This window comes from Rhinolophus hipposideros (genome assembly GCF_964194185.1).
Source record: "Rhinolophus hipposideros genome assembly, chromosome: 26".
Lineage (NCBI taxonomy): Eukaryota > Metazoa > Chordata > Mammalia > Chiroptera > Rhinolophidae > Rhinolophus > Rhinolophus hipposideros.
Genome location: NC_138072.1, coordinates 22,352,914 through 22,372,950, shown reverse-complemented (window position 1 = coordinate 22,372,950; position 20,037 = coordinate 22,352,914). Strand labels below are relative to the sequence as shown.

Sequence of the window (20,037 nt, the reverse complement as noted above, 5' to 3'; positions counted from 1 at the left end):
AAAAAGTTTAGTTCCAGGTTGGGAAATAAATATACAGGATGAGCCTGGGACATTCTTCTATGCCGGAAAGCAAGGAAGTTAATCACTTAACATGTTAAAAATTAAAAAGGCCATGTTAAAAGAACACAACAATTTGAACCCACACAGGTGTTAATTTGAATATCAAACAGAACAATAACTACAAGTTTGAACTATTTATAAAATTTATAAAAAATACCTGAGCTCATAATGACACCTCAGAAACAAAAACAAATACAAAAACTGGAGGTTGCTAGGGCACCAATTCAGTATTCTAAACACTAATCAGTAGGCATTTATCTTGCCTTTCCTACACAGACTATAATTTAGAGTACCACACAGTTGATAAGGGAATATTCTTCCCTGTAGATGAATCTCAGCTGATAGACGCTGGTGGAATGAGAAACTTAGAGAATCTCCTATTTGCAACTTCTAATGACAAAGTAGATTTTGGCAACTATCAAAGGCAGCCAAAACGATTAGGTTAAAGACTGACGAACTCTGTAATGGATGGATCAGGCTGATACCCTCTTGGAAAGCAGGCCAAACAGACATTCTCTGACTCCAGCTATGATGTAATGGGAAATGTGAAGCACTCTTAGTATTCTTTAAAAAAAAAACCAACCCCAAAACACCAAAACAAATATGAAACCAAGAACTGGAATCCAGCCAAGCCTCTGGATACAGAGCCATAAGGATACAATCAATCAAATCCAGAATGTGGGAAAGTCTACAGAATAAATGACCTAGTTTCATCACCAAACACATGACGTTTGAAAAATGGTTTGAGGGGGTAATTACCATAGATTAAAAATATTTAGCACATACCAAACAAATGCAATGTGTGGGCCTTGTTTGGATTCAGAGTCAAGCAAACCATTAAAAAAATATAAGACATATGGGAAACTTTAAACACTGACTGGGTTTTAGATGACAATAAGGAATTATTGTTAATATTGAGTGTGATAAGTTTTTCTAAAAAAGAGCTTATTGGTCAGAGATACATACTGAAGTATTTACAGGTAAAATGATTTGATACCTGACATTTTTTTCAAAAGTACAAAGAAAAATCAAATCTGGGTAATGGTCATGTGGGGTTCTTTTTTGGTTTCTCCCAACTTGAGGGTATGTTTGAAAGTTTCCATACTAAACTTAAAAAATCAGGTACAGTAATTTGTTCTTGAGGTGGAGAGGAGGCTATTGTAGTAATCCAAGCATAAGGGGTAGCAGTCTGAACAAGGATGGGTGTAAATCATACAGATAGACCGGTTAAATAAATGCCTGGCCTTGGTGATAAAATGAATTCAAGAGAGAAGAAACAGTCACACAGTCGCAGTGTTTCAGGCAGTAATCGATAAAAACACCACTGAAAGAAATGGAGGAGCAGAGGAGGGAAGCTGGTGTGGGGAAGAGAGGACTGTTACACCAGGGTTGGATTTTGATGGATGGCACCTTTGCTGGCTGTGAAGGAATGAAAGACCACTTCAAATTCTCCATCAAAGGACCATGGGGCTGGTTGTGCTTCTGCCTCAGCAAAGGGAAGACAATGCCTCTCATGCACTTGAGACGCGTTGATAATGGAAAGAGTACCTAGAAGTGTCACTTCAAAACTGGAACCTTTTGCTTCAGCTTCAGCAAAAGGTTACAGTTTTGAAGTGACACTTACTTTTTAGATATCTATTACATTATTACATGTTATTTTCTAAAAAAAAAAACACACATAAAAAAACTATAACCTTTTGGTTCCTACTATGAAATGAAACATCTGGGTTTTCCAAGTATTAAAAAGGGATACCTGTTTTTTCTTATATATCATTTATTACTTTATTTATAGGGATATAATTAACATGTAATAAAGCCTACAGATATTAAGGGTTTGTTTCTATGAGTTTCGACAACTGCATACACCCATGTAACCACTACCCAAAACAAGATACAGTACATTTTTATTACCCCAGAAAGTTTCCTAATGCCCCTTTTCAATGTCCCTTCTCACTGCCTCCTCCTCAGAGACAACTACTGTCCTAAATTCTATCACTATATCTTAATTTTGCCTGTCCTTGGGCTTTATGAATGTGCACTCTTTTGTGTTTGGCTATCCCTTTCGCCAACACAATGTTTTTGAGCCTAATCCATCATGGTGGGTGTATCAGTCGTCTGTTCCCTTTTATTGCTGTATAATATTCTATTGGATAAATATATCACAATTTGTTTATACATTCTTCTGTTGACAGACATGTGGGCTATTTCCAGTTTTGGGCTATTAGTAGAAAGGCTGCCATGGATATTTTTGCACAAATCTTTTTATGAACATATGTTTTAATTTCTCTTCGGTAAATACCAAAAAATGTAATTTTAGGGTTCCAGGTTAAGTGTGTATTTAACTGTAAAAGAAACTGCTAAATAGCTCTCTAAAATGGTTGTATTATTTAAACTCTCCATCTATCACTCTTGAAGTGATGGGACTTATAGACTGCAAAATTCTTTTAAGTATTTTGGTTTTGATCATTCCAAATGATCAACAAATGTTTTCCTATTTTAATTTACTGTAAATATTTTTAATATGTCATATGTACTATTATTTGAGCTATTCAGTATAGATGCTTCATGGATAATACAGTGCTTTAAAAAAAGTCTCCAAACTGACTCTGGGTGGTGAACACACAATGGGATTTATAGATGATGTAATACAGAATTGTACACCTGAAATCTATGTAAATTTACTAACAATTGTCACCCCAATAAATTTAATTAAAAAAAAGTCTCCAAATAGTTCTTAAAGAAAACACTTCAAGATTTAGTAAAAAACTGCAATGGATCTTGTAAGAACTTATATACAGAACTTTTTTAAGCACTGGAAATGGAATGGAAAAAAAACAGAGGTCAAATTGAATCTGGTATAGAGCATCTGAAGAAAGACTTCAGGTGATATTTGGTAAGAAAACTATGATGTTTAGCATGAAAATACAATTTAATTTCAGTTCTTGTTTTCTACAATCTTGTTTTCTACAAATTTGTACACCAATAGTTTTTACTTATGAAATACTGAGATACTTACTTGCAGATTTGGGCTAAGACAGTCTCGTAGTATTTCCTGATGATTTGGTTCACGAACTATTTCAAAAATTTGCTTTCTCTCTTGTGAAGGGTGGGCTGGTGACAAAATATGCACCAGCAGTCTCCCAAGTTGCATCCGGAAGGTTTCCTTACACGACCATAAGATCTTAGTCCACTGCTGCTTGGAACCACTCGTTTTACTTGAACCCTTAAACCAAAACAGGAAGGAATTAGAATCAGAAGGAATTAGGATCGTAAGCAATATACTAACCTCAACACAGCCCTGAAGAGGATCATACAACATGTTTTATTCTGGATTTTTAATAACAGTCTCAATTATAGACATATATAGTCATACGAAGGATGTTTAAAAGAGATGGATATACACCAATGTTTACAGCAGCATTGTTCAAAACAGCAAAAAGGTGGAAACAATCCAGATGTGCACTGCTGGACAAATGGATAAACAAAATGTGGTCCACACATAGAAGGGGATGTTATTCAGCCTTAAGTAGGAACTTGAAAACATAATGCTAAATGAAATAAGCCACACACAAAAGGACAAATACTGTATGAAATACTGTATTATAATAACACATGAAATATCTAGAAAGACAAATTCATGGAGACAGAAAGTAGAATAGTAGTTATCAGAGGAGAGAGGAGGAGGTAATAGGGAGTTACTGTTTAAGGGGCAGAGTTTCAGTTTGAGAAGATGAAAAAGTTGTGGAGATGGATGGTGGTGATGGTTGTACAACAGTGTGAATGTACTTAACACCACTGAATTGTGCCCTTAAAAATGGTTAAAATAGTACATTTTATGTTATTCACCATAATTAAGCCCTAACCCACTTAAAAAATTACCTAGGGCCACATGCAAAAGAATGAAAATAGACTGCTATCTGTCACCATATACGAAAATCAACTCAAAATGGATCAAAGCCCTAAATGTAAGATCTGAAATAATAAATTGCATAGAAGAAAGCATATGTACTAAACTTACAGACCTTGGGTTCAGAGAACATTTTGTGAATTTGACCTCCAACACAAGGGAAGTAAAAGCAAAAATAAATGAATGGGCCTATATCAAACTAAAAAGCTTCTGCACAGCAAAAGAAACCATCAACAAAACAAAGAAGCAACCAACTGAATGGGAGAAGATATTTGCAAACAACACCTCCGATAAGGGGCTAATATCCACTCAATAAGAGAACAATCCAATTAAAAAATGGGCAGAGGACCTGAACAGACACTTCTCCCAAGAAGACATGCAAATAGCCAGCAGATACATGAAAAAATGCTCAGCTTCACTAGCTATTAGGGAAATGCAAACCAAAACCACAATGATACCAAGTCACACCTGTTGGAATGGCTATTATCAACAGGACAGGTAATAACAAGTGTTGGAGAGGTTGTGGGGAAAAAAAAAACCCTCATACACTGCTGGTAGGAATGTAAACTGGTGCAGCCACTATAGAAAACAGTATGCAGATTCCTCAAAAAATTAAGAATAGAATTATCATATGACCCAAGTAATCTCTCTTCTGAGTATCTACCCAAAAAATCTGAAAACATGTATCCGTAAAGATATATGTACCCCTGTGTTCACTGAAGCATTATTCACAGTGGCCAAGACATGGAAACAACCAAAATGTCCTTCAATAGATGATTGGATAAAAAAAGATGTAGTACATATATACAATGGAATACTGCTCGGCTATAAGAAACGATGAAATATTTCATTTGTGACAATATGGATGGATCTTGAGATTATCATGCTAAACAAAATAAATCAGACAGAAAAAGTTGAGAACCATATGAACTTGACTCATATGTAGGATCTAAAACTGAAAGTAACAAATGTGCAAGACAAACAAACAAACAAAAACTAATAGACGCAGGCAATAATTTAGTGGTTACTAGAGGATAAGGGGGGAGGGGGAGTGGTAAAGAGGGCAAAGGGGGTCAAATACATGGTGATGGAAGGAGAACTGACTCTGAGTGGTGAGCACATGATATATAGATGATGTATTATAGAATTGTACACTTGAAACCAATATAATTTTATTAACCAATGTCACCCCAATAAAATTAATAAAGGTCAAAAAAATTACCTAGGGCTTGGAAATTTTAAACTCAAAAAAAAAAAAAAAGAACCATCAAAGAACAATAGTAGATAAGCCCACACTGAGTTTGCAATATAAAAAAGATTCAGCTCTTTCCGCCATCATTCCGTGCAGCATAGTGGTACACGTGAGTGTCCTGGCTGATGCTCTCAAGAGCATAAATAATGCCGAAAAGAGAGGCAAACTCCAGGTTCTTATGAGGCCGTGCTACAAGGTCATCATCCAGTTTCTAACCATGATGCTGAAGCATGGTTACATGGGCGAATTTGAAATCATTGATGATCACAGGGCTGGGAAAATTGTTGTGAACCTCATGGGCAGGTTAAAGAAGTGTACAGTGATCAGGCCCAGATTTGATGCACAACTCAGAGATGTAGAAAAATGGCAGACCATCCTGCTCTTGTCCCGCCAGTTTGGTTTCACTGCACTGACAACCTCAGTGGGCATCATGGACCACGCAGAAGCAAGACGAAAACACACAGGAGGGAAAACCTGGGATTCTTTTTCTAGGGATGTAATACATATGTGTAAATGAAATGCCTCAATGGAAAAAGAAAAGAAAAGTATTCATAATAAAGACTTGTCTTAGTACTAAAATATTGAGTATAATAGTCACAAAGTAAGAACTGCATATAAACTGACCACCATTAGTCCCTAACAAATAACCAAATAAGCCTTTTCAACTGGGTCCCACTAAGGCTAACCCAATGCTGATCAAATCTCCTGTATCTAGTTTAAAACTGGCTTCAGCACATTTCAGAGTTTATTCTGAGTTTTGGAAATGGCTCTCCAATTACTCCTGGTCCTAAGGGCCCTGCGTGAATGATTCAGTTCTAAGTGGAACCTGCAGACACCACCATCTAGTTTAGATTTAGAGATTGGCAGAGTCATGATTTATGAGTTCTGCAAGAATAGGTTGGCCTTTGGTATCTGTGGAGTGTGCTGACTGACTGGTCCCCTATGGTTAACACTGAGCGACCCATGGAAACCCAAGTAAGTCAGTGATAAATGAAGCCTGACAGTTGTCAGGATTCTCTATATAATTCTCTATATAATTTTGAAGGTGTTGGATACGTTTAAACCCAGATCTAAACTTCATAATAATTCATAGTAATAATTCAAGAGTAAGTAGCTACAAATAAAGTACTTTAAAAATAGGTTATGAATTTAAACTATCATAGAACTCACTAAAGCCTGACTCTTTTCTGATGCTGCTCTTACTTAAACTACAATATTAGAAAATGGCTTTCAGGTTACAGACTTAAAAACCAATGCTGCACGAAGTGACTCCTTTTGAAGAGGGTAAATCAGCAATATATATTTCTCCATTATTAAAATTCAATTTATCTGAGTTTCAGTAAACCTTGTGAGAGTAGAAATATGATTTTGAAAACATAATACAGACACATGAAACCTGTACTCCTTTTGTATGAATAAACATTCTCCATTTAATAAACTTACTTACAATAGATACTTTGAATCCTTCTACTAGATACGTGAATATTTCTTTCTGAAATGGATTGAAAACGGAAGGCTGTTCATGATGAATATTTTCTTCAGAAATTTCAGTCTGGGAAACTGAGGTCTTGCTTTGAGTGACATTTTCTGGAGTACTCAAAATGTCAATAATGTCTGGATTAAAGACTGAATTACAAAAAAAGACAAAAAATTAGTCAAAGCACCGATACCTAGTCATTGCAAATGTAACGATGCTGTTAAAAATATTCCATGCAATTACTATTTCAGTTGTCACAATACAAATGTATTAGATGTCGAATACACTAGAGAAAGTGAATGCACCTACAACAATGAAGAAATTTAAACACACATAAGTCATGCAATTCTAAATTAAGGATTTCTTTTACTAATGAAGAAGAATTAAAGTGCAAAATTGTTAAAGCCATGAGGTTCTGGTACAAGTCAGACATGAAGACCACGTGATGACCACTGGCCAGATATGCAAAGTTGTTTCACTGCATACACTATTCCATTAAAGCTGTGTATGTGATAAAAATGGTTCCATTTCAGAGTTTAGCCTGGGGCCAGTTGCTCCAAATATGATTTAGAAAAGTTGTTTTTGTGTGTGTGTTTTTTTTAAAATCTTGGGTATATTATGTTTTCCTAGTGATCAACAATTACTGTTTTCTTTTTCTTGCCTTCTTGGGGTTATTGGAACATTTTTTAAAATTCCATTTTAACTTATCAATAGTGCTTTTGAGTGTGTTTGTTTGCATAGCTTTTTAGTGGTTGCTCTAAATAGAACATTTTATGTATAAATATATAAATCATTAACCACTATAGAACTGCAAATTGAAACCACAATGTGGTATCACTACACATCTATCAGAACGGCTAAAATTAAAAATAGTAACAACTCCAAATACTGGTAAAGATGTGAAAAAACCTGGATCTCTCATGCATTGCTGGTAGGAATGTAGAGTTATGCATTTACTCTGGAAAAGTTTGACAGTTTCTTAACAAGAACAAAACACACACTACCACACAACTCAACAATTACACTCCTGGGCATTTATCCCAGGAAGATTAAGACTTATGTTCACACAGAAACCTTCATGTAAGTGTTATAGCAGCTTTACTTGTAAGAGCCAAAAACTGGAAACAACCCAGATGGTCTTTCAACAGGTGAGTCTGGTACATCCATACTATGGAACACTACTCAGCAAAAACAAAAAAATGCAACAACCAGGAAGGCTCTCCAGAAAATTATGCTGAGTGAAAAAAGCCAAGGCTACATTCTTTATAATTCCATTTATGTAACATTCTTGAAATGATGAAAATGGAAATGGAGAACAGATTTTGGAGGTTGCCAGAGACTAAGGAAGGGGTGGGGGATGGGAAAAGTGGTTATAACTATAAAAAGGCAACATAAGGGATGCCTATGGATGGAAATGTTCTGTTTCTTGACTGTATCAATTTCAATATCCTGGTGTGATGTTCGTAGTTTTTCAGGATCCTGTACATTGAGTACAGGGCCCATTGGAGTATACTGGGTACTAGGTCCGTTGGGGTACATCGGGTACTAGGTCCGTTGGGGTACACTGGGTACTAGGTCCGTTAGGGTACATTGGGTACTAGGTCCGTTGGGGTACACTGGGTACAAGGTACATAAGATCTCTCTGTAATATTTCTCAATAACGACATGTGAATCTATGCTTATAGTAGTTCCCCCTTATCTGAGGTTTCACTTTCCATGGTTCCAGTTAACCACAACCACTGAGGTCCAAAAATATTAAATGGAAAATTCCAGAAATAAACAATTCATAAGTTTTAAATTGCACACCATTCCAAGTAGCGTGATGCTATCTCCCGCATCCTGCCCGGGACGTGAATGTCCAGCGTCTCCACACTGTATAAACTCCCCACCCATTAGTCACTTAGTAACCATCCTGGTTATCAGTTCATGTGTCTTGGTATCATAGTGCTTGTGTTCAAGTCACCTTTATTTTATTAATAGTGGCCCCAAAGCTCAAGAGTAGTGATATTTGCAATTCAGATATACCAAAGAGAAGCTGTGAAGTGCTTCCTTTAAGTGAAAAGGTATATATGTATAGGAAAAAACATAGTGTATATAGGGTTTGTACTATCTGCGGTTTCAGGCATCCATGGGGGTCTTGGAACATATCCCCTGTGGATAAGGGGGGGAGACAAAACTTCAAAGAAAAGGTAAAAGAACAAATAGATTGACTGTATTCTCAATCTAGGCCAACATGTAACACATTGAAGAATGGATTTTTATTCAAGACTATTAACTCCAAATAAGAAAAATTTTTTAATAGCATGGATGTTAAGAATGAAAAAGTAATACTGTTAACAAATATGAAAACTATTCAGTTCCCTCTTCAATTATTTTCCTTTCAATTCAATATCTAGGCAGGCACATATTCTCTCGTCCTACCTTGATAAACAGCCCTGTTAACTGCTAAGATGGTGAGCCTTTGCAGCCTCTGGGCAAGCTCCGTTTCGGTCGCCTGGACAGGGTTCTGGCTCACTCTCCGTTGCATCATCAGGTGAAGTTCATCGCTCGCCACAGAACGCATTTTCATCAGAAGAGAGTCAGTTTCAGAAAGGGGAAATTTTCGAGGACCTTCAAATATATAAATCAAAACATCAAATGCCAGAGTTACAAGGATAAGGAAACTATTTTTTGCTGTAACCTTTTGATTATCAGACCATGAAAAGAACCTTATTTAATACAAAGTTAATTCGTACAAAGGAAAGAGAGTGATTAAGAGAAAGTGATGTTTTTCCCTCTTTGAAGAAGTGCAACAGTACTTCTGATTTCAAAATCCTAAATAAGAATGCTGGAGCTAGTGACAGCCTACTAGGGTGGCTATCATTCGGCAAAATTTGCGTCTCCTGAAAAATTCAATGAATTAGAAGCTTATATGTAAGTACTTCAGAATGCTTTGACAAAATATTTTGAAATACTGTTTCACTTCCTTGTATTCCAAAATAATTAATCGATTTTTAAAGCACATTGTGTTTTAGTAAGAACATGATCATTTCTGGATAATTACCATTGTTGAATTTTATGAAGTAGTTTTGAAAAGTGAAGGTAGTGACATAGTAGAAATGAAATGATTTGCATCACTTAGGAGTCAATCCTACAAAAGAATTTCCTGAGAAATGTTTCCTCAGATTGAACAGGTAGGATCAGGGTTCCTGCACCATTACTGCACCTGCTCCGAGAGGTACCACACAGGTAGCGGATCCAGGAGAACACGGGGGGAATGAGTCTTGACTTAGTGGACTGAAGGAGAAGGGAATCGGAAGTTGACCGTAGGAACGAAAATGGCGTCTTGGCAGGTAAGGAACTGTGGGACCCTTCATTGGAATTGAACCTTTGTTTTAAATTATGAAAACATGTATCATTTTCCATAAACAGCCTCTATACACATTACTTACATATACTAAAATATGATAGGCTTTAATGACTCATCCTGCAAGATATTTAAATATTTTAGTAGCATTTTAGACTGCCCAATATTTTAAGTATCAGTATTTTTAATCAGTGTATACATTTCGGTGGGTAGGGTCACCTCTGAGACAAAACGAAGCAAATAAAAAGAAAAAACTCATATCCGTGATATATTCAAGAATAATACTGTTAGACTATGTCCTTAGTTTAAGAAGATTCTTCCTAGCGTCTACCTCTCTGACAGCTTTCCTCTGTATCAGCAGCTGACAGTCACAATTCAGAGGCACAGCCCTGTACTGACGAAGGAAATGGTGGTTTGCAGTGCTGCATACTGGGAAAACTAGGGGTATTTCAGCTGTCAGGCTGTGATGTCACGCTGCACTGGTGCGGCCTCGAGCATACTCCTTTCTAAGCCGCAGTTTCCTCATGTGTAAGATGTGGATTAGAAAGTAAAATAAAGCCTACCCCACAGGTCGGTATTTGTCACCATCTGACACTATATTAAATACATGTGTTTACAGGCTTATTGACCATTTTATCCAGGACAATGTAAGTTCCATGAGAGCAGATAAAATGGTAACTGGTACATGGCTGATGCTCAGTCAATATGGGTGATGGTTGGGAGAATGGATAAAGAGGTTGTTCTGCGGATTAGATAAAATAATGGACATAAAACATAATGCCTTTCTCATATAAAGAATCAAAAGTTGTTAGTAGTGGGTACTGTTATTAATGGTTGAAATATAAAGGAAATTCATGCGTATGTCAATAATAATACGACATTTATTATTTATTTATTTATTTATTACAGTTTAAATGTATATGTAGCATTTTATATAATACCCAAAGGCTACTTCTAGCTTCATGCAACAAGGTGATGTGTAAAGCTTGTCATATTCATAAGCAGTCAAAAAATACATGTAAAAGAATGTACATTGCTACCCTGTTTATAATAGCAAAAACAAAAAAGTGAAAAAATATACCTTTGTTTATTGATAAAGATAACAAAAGACGATCATGGCAAATCAATACAATAGATTATTATGTATTCATTAAACATAAAGAATATTTACAGTATATGGAACGATGTCTATAATATTGATTGAAAACAGAAACCAGTTTACAAACAGAAGCTACAGTATCATACCATTTAGGTAGAATTCTTTCTCTTGTAAATCTCTACCAAAAAGGAGACAGAGGCTAAGAAATCGGTGCTTTGTTCACTGGGTAGTAGAGACCCATCAGGGCTGTTGAGCAGAAGAGTGGTACATGAGCCAGGCAGTAAGAAGATTAATCTGGCAATAAATAGTATCTAACTCCGCTAACAGGACTGGACGCCCAGATCTGACGAAAGCGCTGCTGAAGAAACTTGGGTCCCAGCCACGGGTGTACTGGGGTTCCCAGTCTGAGGAAATCTGTCTGCTCCAAGAACATGGTGTGGCCCCAATGGAAGCTGCAGGTGCTGGCTGTCCCCACGCCTCCTGCTGGAGGTGCTTCCAGCAGGGGGCGGCAGTGGGGCTGAAGGTGGCACCTGTCTCAGCAGTTTTCAATAAATGCTAAGTCTATTTAGGAAAAAGCCACCCCACATTAATGAGAAGAGCTTGTTTTAAATCTCTGAAGGGACAGTTCATCATCTAAATGATGGAACCAGCAACAGAAATCCCTTAGTCACTTCCATATGAAGAACAAATAGACCCAGAAGCAGAGCGGCTTCTTGCTTTGGATCTTTCGTACCCATAGGGGACAAAGCCAATATACTTTTCACTAACAGTGAAGAAACAAGACGCGTCATTCCCTTGTTTTACATAAGTAAAACAAGAAGGAAGGAATTACAAAGTAATATAAAGAGGCATTGTGTAAACTGTGCGCACAAAGACAGAACTTAAATAAAGCAGTATTTAGAACAGGAAGAATTCTTGGGAGAGACCTAGAGAGATGGGCCCTACAGACGGGACAGACCTGGTGTGAGTAGATGCGAATGGTGCCGAACACAAAGGGAAGAGCGTAGGTGTCCTTGGTCCAGCAGCCTCTAATTCTAGGTCTCAGAGGATCTGTAAAATGAGGAGGCTGGACTGCAGGACTTTTAAGGTCTTTTATCAAGTGCAAAACTGGTGGGATTCTACAAGCGTCATAGGGTTTACAGCAATAGCATTGACTTAAGAGTGAAAAGGAAACCACAGGAGTCAGAAAAACAGGAAAATGGTATAAAGGACTAAATGTCCATTATCCACTTAAAGATGGCTCAGACAAATAAACTTGCAGCCAAGCAAAGTTCTGAGGCCCTAGGTGATAAAAATGCTACTTAGTATCTGAAGAGAGTGTGGATGGCCTGTTAGACACCACAGAGCACAGAAAACAGCAGAGGGGCTCCTGTGTGGCCCAGGCACACACTGACGTAGAGATGACCAGGGAGGGACCTGGGGATAGAGGCAGAGAAGAAATGGACGCGAGTGAGTGATATCAACAAGAAAGAAAGTGGGAAAGGCGTACATTCTCATACAGCCAAGGGTGACTGCCATCTAAACGGTCACGAATCATGTCAGGAATCCTGCAGAGGAAAGGTGCCCAGACTGGCACGTGGGAAAGACAGCAGTGCTGCCAGGCTTGGTACGAGATGGAGTTCTGCCTGAACAAAAGGGGGTGACGGGGAAAGCAGCTCAAGGGGAGAGACTGTGTTCAGATGCCAAATGAAGGAAGGCTAGAGAGGGGCAATGTGGGTGTTTTAGAAGTTCTATTTACATAAGCTTTTATTTAGCATAATCTAAATACGACTGCCAAACTACGTATATTTAATAGCTTTTCTCTACAGATGAGTTTTTCACATGGTTTCAAAATTCGGCATAGCACTAAATACAATGAAGTAGTTTAACATAAGTAGAAGACAGGTTTGGATTTAAGAGCCTGTAAGGCTGTGACAGTGATTAAATGTCCAACAATTTCGCAAACGCTCTGTTTGGAGACACGTGTGTGTACATATATACCCATACCCATACATATACCATGTATATGCATATGTGTGTGTACCTTATAGATACATACAGGAGGGTGTGTTATGCTATCTTTCCGCATCATGCGTATAAAGTATAAAGGGCATAGCGGATTTGGTAGAAAAAATAAGGAAGTCTAACAGTATTAATACTTACTATTTGATGCTATGTACTAATTCACAGTAAGCCCTGATATCGTGTGTGGTTCTAACCACATCTGAGCCACCACTGTCCCCTACCTTGACTATGGCAATAGCCTCCTGCCTGGACACCCCCCTCCCCCCATTTTTTGTACTCACCTCTAATCTACTCTCCACACAGGAGCCACAGTGGTCTATAGAAAATGAACATCTGACTATGTCATGCCACCTACTTAAGCACCTTTGATGAGGTCCCATCAGGATGAAGTCTAAACTCCTAACATAGCCTCTGTGGTCACGTGCCCATGCCACAGGTGCAGCCTCACACGTCCACTCTCACCCAGCGCTACACTCCAGCCAACAGCTTCTGCCAGTTCCCCGAGCAAGCCTTGCTTTCTCCCTCCGGAACCCCCATGGAAGCCGCTCCTTCTGCCTGTAACACCGTCCTCTGACCTTGTTCACTCCTTTCCATCCTTTGGGGCCATATTGAAATCTCACCTCCTCAGAGACTTCCCTACCTCTTGACGTAAATTGGGTTGCCCTGTCAGAGTCTTGATTCCCAACTTCTACATTTCTCTACTATTTTATAATCTCTGCAAGGGCAGATTCTGCCTCTGTTTCTTTAAATCACTGTATCTTCAACATTTAACACACTGCTTAGCACATGGCAGGTACTCAAGAGATAATTAAATAAGAACAGCACTGAAAAGAAAGCAGTAGAACAGTTTCTTCTGGGAGGAAAAATTTCTCAAATTTTATAGCTTAACTTTTAAAATCATACTTTAAAAACGTGAATAGCATCAGAAAATATGAAAGCCAAGCTACCTTCAATTTGTACTTATTAAAATATTATTTCAATACTCACCAGCAATGCTCTTCCGCTTTTGAAATACTGTTTGATGAGGAGAAGGTAACTGGAATGAATTTGTAAGGTTTTCGGAGTCATGATTTGCAGTGGTCCTTATAAATTCCATAGCAGCCTGGAGAACTCTGAACTGTAGTGCAACAGCCATATCTAAAAACAGCAGATACTAGAGTGTTTTCAAGCTATGTGGCTGTCAATATTTTTATTGAATTATGTTTATATTCATGCAATATCTAAATTGTCATAAATTAAAACTTGCTAATCAGCATGGTTCTTGATGGTAACAAACATTTTTTTTAGTATATGTGCTGCCGAAGCGAGCACAACAACCTTTTTTTAAACTGTTTTTACAAGCAATTTTAAAGCAAATTTCCAAATGGTCGCTATAAAAAATTTAATGGAAAAATACCAGTCCACAAATGTATTTCATTTTATATAATTGTTTTAAAGAACAAGTTTTTAATATATAAGACAAAAGTTTAACCAGAAATTCTCACATTTTTCTGTTTCATAGTCACATTAATATTTGCCATTAAATAAAACTAAAGGGCATTATTATTCAACATAAGCCTTTTAATTCTATTTGGTATGAGAAATCAGCAGCTTCTTTGAATGATATGTTGCCAGCTACTAATTACAAAAAGGCATCACTTTTTTTTTCTTTTTGCCACTTAAGGAGGCTTCTTTTTAAAGCTGATAAATATCAGCACAAAAATAAGTATAAACTTTCAGTAAAATAGTCTCCAAGAAGAAAGAGATTAGGTTCAAATAACATTTTTGACTCGACACAACTCCCCCCAAACTCCATAAAAATTCAATCTTACTTTGTGTCCTCTGGTTTTTGCTATTTTGAAGATATCCAAGCAGTACAATAAGGTCTTCAATGACTCTAAAATATTGTATGCCCGAGGAGCTGCAGGCATGAATTGTAACTGCTATGAAAAGTTGCTGTATATCACAAGCAAGCAATTTGTATTCATTCAAAGGAATGCTAAAGAAAAAGAACAAGTGATTTAAGGCAAAGAGAACAGGTTTAAATCCCTGTTCTACCAGCAGTCATTCATGCATGCATGCATTCATTCAACATTTATTCATGCTTACTCTATGGCAAGTAATATGAAATGCACGCTAGAAATATAAATAGGAAGGCATGCTTTGACTCCTGTCAAACAGTTTGTTTTGCAGAGGAGCAGACAAGTAAAGAGATAACTATAAACAGTAAATGGTAGAAAGTGTAACATCAGGGGTTAATACAAGATACTGTGGGAAATCACAGGCAGGCTGCTAACCCACACTAACGGTGGGGATTGTAGGTGTGAGCAGAACATTCTGAGAAGGCTTTGCAGAGAAGATGAATTTAAATCAATTAATTAACCTCTCTGAATCTCACTTATACAAATTATAGTTATTTTAAGGACTCAAAGAAATAATAGATTTGAATATATATTAATCACTTTTAAATACCTAATACATATGAATTAGTTACTTCTGTCCCTCAATTTTTAACCTTGATAATTTACCTCGGTGTATGATATTAAGCATAAATACTAATCTCCATTTACTTTTTCCAAATCAAACAAGAGTTAGAAATGGCAATTGTTTGGGTCAATTAATAGAGTCTCATATTATTTATAAAAACAACAAACTAATTCTAGAAGACGCCTGCAGGCACTCTTCCCAAGTTCTACCAACTTAATGTATTGTAATGTAATCAAGACTAAGCGTTTTAGGAAATACAATATTTTGTATTTCTCATATGTCTAGCATATAGAATTGAACTGAGCTGAGTGCAAGGAGTCTCTCTTGTACTCATAGAACCTCTTTGGCCTAAGTATCGCCAAGGATATGCTCTATCTTCTCTGCAAGATAGTATTTAATGCTTGACCATGCCATAAAATGGTGCTTCTGGAGATTTATATTTTAACATTATGCTAATAAAAATGTTACACTGTACATCATAAATGCAAACATCAAAGACACAAAATTCAAATAAAAATGTAATCTTATTTTTTAAAGCTGTTATTCAATGTTGTGGGCAGCAATTTCTAATTGCTCAGCAATTAGAAATTAAGTTTTGGCAGTAGACAGTGCTGCAGTATGCTAAAAGTAGGACAGCACAGTGAGTCAAAGCATAGGCTTTTGAAGTAAGTGTTCAATCTCAGGTTCTCTGCTATTTACTAGCTGTGTGATCTTCACCAACTTACTATCTCTCTAATCCTCAATTTCCTATTCCTATAGAGATAATAATTTTTATAAGACTTATTGGAAGTTTGGTAAGTATATTTCAGGACTGCTAAACTTATTCAACTTGTCTTCAAGTTCTAAGTACCTATAAGTAGGTCATATAAATACAGTTTCTGTTAACTAAATTTTGTTGAAAATGATTGAAAATATGCCCCTTCAAATTTAATTTAATTAATTCAATCAGTTTTGTAAGAAAGAAGTTCTTTGAAAATATTATCAAAAATCAGATGCTTTACCATAACCTCTTACTAAAGTTTTCCCTTCCAAAGTATTTGTCAGATGTAGTTTTAAATAACAATTTAAAACTTACTTCTTTTCTAATCCGTTCAGGGCTGCTACTGTATTACATAACACGTAGAGTAGACCATTATCCAACAACATATCTGCTACCTTCGAACAAGAATTCAATATTTGGAGAAGAAGTAAAAGAGCATTATGCAAGAGCATGTTGTCATATAGAGAGTTCTCTATTAGTCCCAGAATAGGAATGACAGACCACTTCTGAAAAAGTCCCATGTTTTTCACATCTTCCAGATCAAGTCTATAATAAATAATACACAATTAAGAGCATGTTAGAATTACTTAACCAAGAAAATAAGGAAAACTGATTGCAATATGGCCGTTTTGTTTACCTGATTCTGAAGCTGTAAAAAATAAACATGGGGAGCAAAGATTCTTAACTTTTTTTAGATCACAGACCCCTGCAACAATAAGATAAAAGGTGTTGCTAGAAATCTGCCCCAAGGTAAATACACCAATATTCAAATGAAACATGTAAACAATTTCATGGTTTCAATGGACTCACTTTAATTTGTCTGTGGGCCCATTAGGTGTCTACAGAACCCCTGCTTTAAAGGTCTATATAACAAGTACACTGGAAAAAAAATTGAGAGTCAGTGAGCTAGTAAAGAGAGGGTTAACAAAAGGAATGAGTCTTGAGCTCTTGTCCCAATACTATTTGTCTCTGTGATGAAGGGAGACTGTTTAAGCATTTGGTACCTCATTTTCTCATCTGTCAGATATGGGTAGTAATATTTGCCCTACTTTTTCTCAAGGCTGTTGTGAGAATCCAATGAGATAATGCAGAATTGCTGTGAAAGAGCCAAAAGCTGTATGCAAATGACAAGTACTACCATCATCACTGCAATTAATAAGTACATTCCTCAAGGTGTGAATTGATCTACTTCATAAGTAGGAGACACTAGTAGTAGTAATAATAATAATAATAATAATAATAATAATAATAATAATAATGAGACATACCTTTCTGTCTATCATAGGCAGAAATACCACTTTAACTTTCCTGTCAAATTTCTGGTGTGGGAGAAATTATTCTTTTGTTTTTGTGCTTGTTTGCTAACCCTTCATTCAGCATTATACCAGGGTCAGAACTCAGTAATTAGCACACCAGGAATTCCAGGTGAGGGACTGGCTCTTCTCCCAGGTAGCCTGAAGGCTCTAAGGGAAGTGAGGGGCTTCTCCATGGGTCACTCATGGAATCTAATGCTGAGAGCACACGGGCCACTTTGCTGTTCAGTAACTTTCTTGTGTTAAAACTATCTGCCTAATCTTGATCACCTCTATCTTTCATGAATGCAATATTTACTTGTTTCTAGTTTATAACTAGCGAATGAAATACAAAGGAAGGTGTTATATTAGAAAGAATATCATATGGGGAATAAAAAATTGATTCACCAGGAAAATGACTTTTAGCAGATTTTTTCTAAAAGTGACCAAATAATTTTAAGGGTCAGTTTAATAAACTTCACATTTAAGACAAAATATCCCCTGTTATGGTGGAGAGAAGAACCCACTTACTCTTCATCAAGGCCAATATGTCGACCAAAGAACATTTCTATGAAGCATTCTAACAGCTCCTGAGTTCCCCGATGAAGATACAACTGGTTGGCTAGCAAGGAAAAGCCACGATTTTTCAGGAATTTATCTTTTTGTTCCTTAGATGCTCTATTAAAATATGCATGTAACAGCTAAGGAAAAAAAATCAGACAATTTGGATAATGTATTAAAATTGTATACAATGTACACAAATCAGACAGTGTGTTATACTTGTATTTGTAAGGTATTATACATGTTTAATATCATGTGTATAGAACTTAAGAAGCTAAGAAACATGCAACCTCCATAGCAAAACAAAATAAACTCTGTCTCTGACCACTGTGGAATGCTAAGGATGACCCTGTCTTGGAGACCTTCATACTTCTGTGACAGGGAAACTAGCTCTTTAGCTGAACACGGACACCCAGTGGCCGGGCAGCCTTAGTCCAGTGTAAGTATAATAGGTGATTGTGCCTAATTCTGAAGGGGAGAAGTCGGTCAATACTGCAATACGCTTTCTCAGAAAATGTGTGCACACTCATGTGCTGCTTAACAACAGGGGCATGTTCTGAGAAGTGAGTCGCTAGGCGATGGAGTCATTTGTGAACATCGTCGGGTCTTACACAAACCAGATGGCGCAGCCTACTGCACACCGATTCTATAGAGTGTAACACCGTCATATATGTGGTGGTACATATGGTTGCATATTCAGTTGGTGACCAAAATATCATTATGTGGTGTGTGTGTGTGTGTGAGAGAGAGAGAGAGAGAGGGAGAGAGTGAGAGACAGAGACAGAGAGAGATCTCCTACACCTCTACCTATATTTCTAGACTTCTTAACAGATTGTTTATCCTGAGCACAGGCCTAAACTTCCACCTTTCCCTAGCATCTTAAATGCAACATGTATAAAACCAAATTAATTATTTTTCCTTCCAGACTCACTTCTACCATGGTTCCGACCTCAGGGCAGTAGCGTCCTTCCCCTAGACTTCCAGGCTGACCTTTTCTGACCCTGACTCCCCACGTGTTAAATATGGATGTACCTCTCCTCCACTCCAGAGAATGTCTCTCCAATCTGTCCGTCCTCTAACTTCCACTTCCCCAGATCAGGAACTCATCATTTCTCCCCTGGCCTACTGTGCTAGCTTGCTAAGAAAATTATTTCACTTCTCTCTCCCCAGCAGTCACTCCCTCGACTGTTCTTCCCAAAACATACCTCTGTTTACTGCCTTACTTAAAAAGCTTTCTAAGTTTACAGCATAGTACAAAATACACCTTTCGTGTGAATCCTTCCCTGGTTCCCTCATCAGAATTGATGGCTTCTCTTATGCTCCCACTCTTCTTTATTAGCACTGCCATTGCAGCACTCACCACAGATGCCTCACATTTTCCTTGGTCGGGTATACGACTCTCTCCCTCTAGTGAAGGAGACCATAAATTCCTTTGAACGTAGAGGCTTATAGTATTCCCCCTTATATCCCACATAGCAACTAGCCCACTGTTTTGCACATAGAATGGAAGCTCAGTAAATACTGGGTTGAAGTGATTAAACAATAAGTGATTAAACAATATCATACATCAATCAATTTATTAGTACCTATTATATACTAGAAACGGACGCCTACCCTCTTGGAGCTTGTACTTCAGTGTGGGAGTTTTGTTTTTTTTTAAGTACACAAATAAATTAAAAAGATAATGATAAGACATAAGTAGGATGTTATGGCAGAATAAATGAGGAACAGGCCCAGAGGAAGGTTATTTTGAAAGGTGATCAGGGAAGGTCTCTTGGAAAAAATGGCATCTGAGCTAAAACCTGAAGTACAA

The 20,037-nt window shown here is 37.1% G+C and overlaps 1 protein-coding gene and 1 pseudogene across 2 annotated transcripts in view; one reads left to right on the top strand and one right to left on the bottom strand.

Moving 5' to 3' along the window:
- Positions 1-20,037, bottom strand: part of LYST (lysosomal trafficking regulator) — a 158,649-nt gene that overhangs the window by 53,405 nt on the left and 85,207 nt on the right. The window contains exons 25-31 of the mRNA XM_081039232.1: positions 18,195-18,364; positions 16,687-16,917; positions 14,957-15,123; positions 14,133-14,282; positions 9,118-9,306; positions 6,667-6,845; positions 3,077-3,283 (exon numbers count right to left, since the gene is read on the bottom strand). Coding sequence (XP_080895358.1) covers positions 3,077-3,283; positions 6,667-6,845; positions 9,118-9,306; positions 14,133-14,282; positions 14,957-15,123; positions 16,687-16,917; positions 18,195-18,364 — 1,293 coding nt within the window. The remainder of the gene's footprint in view (positions 1-3,076; positions 3,284-6,666; positions 6,846-9,117; positions 9,307-14,132; positions 14,283-14,956; positions 15,124-16,686; positions 16,918-18,194; positions 18,365-20,037) is intronic.
- On the top strand, positions 3,534-5,711 carry LOC308493228 (small ribosomal subunit protein uS8-like; annotated as a pseudogene). Its single transcript has 2 exons — positions 3,534-3,551; positions 5,285-5,711. The product of its transcript is annotated as a small ribosomal subunit protein uS8-like (transcript).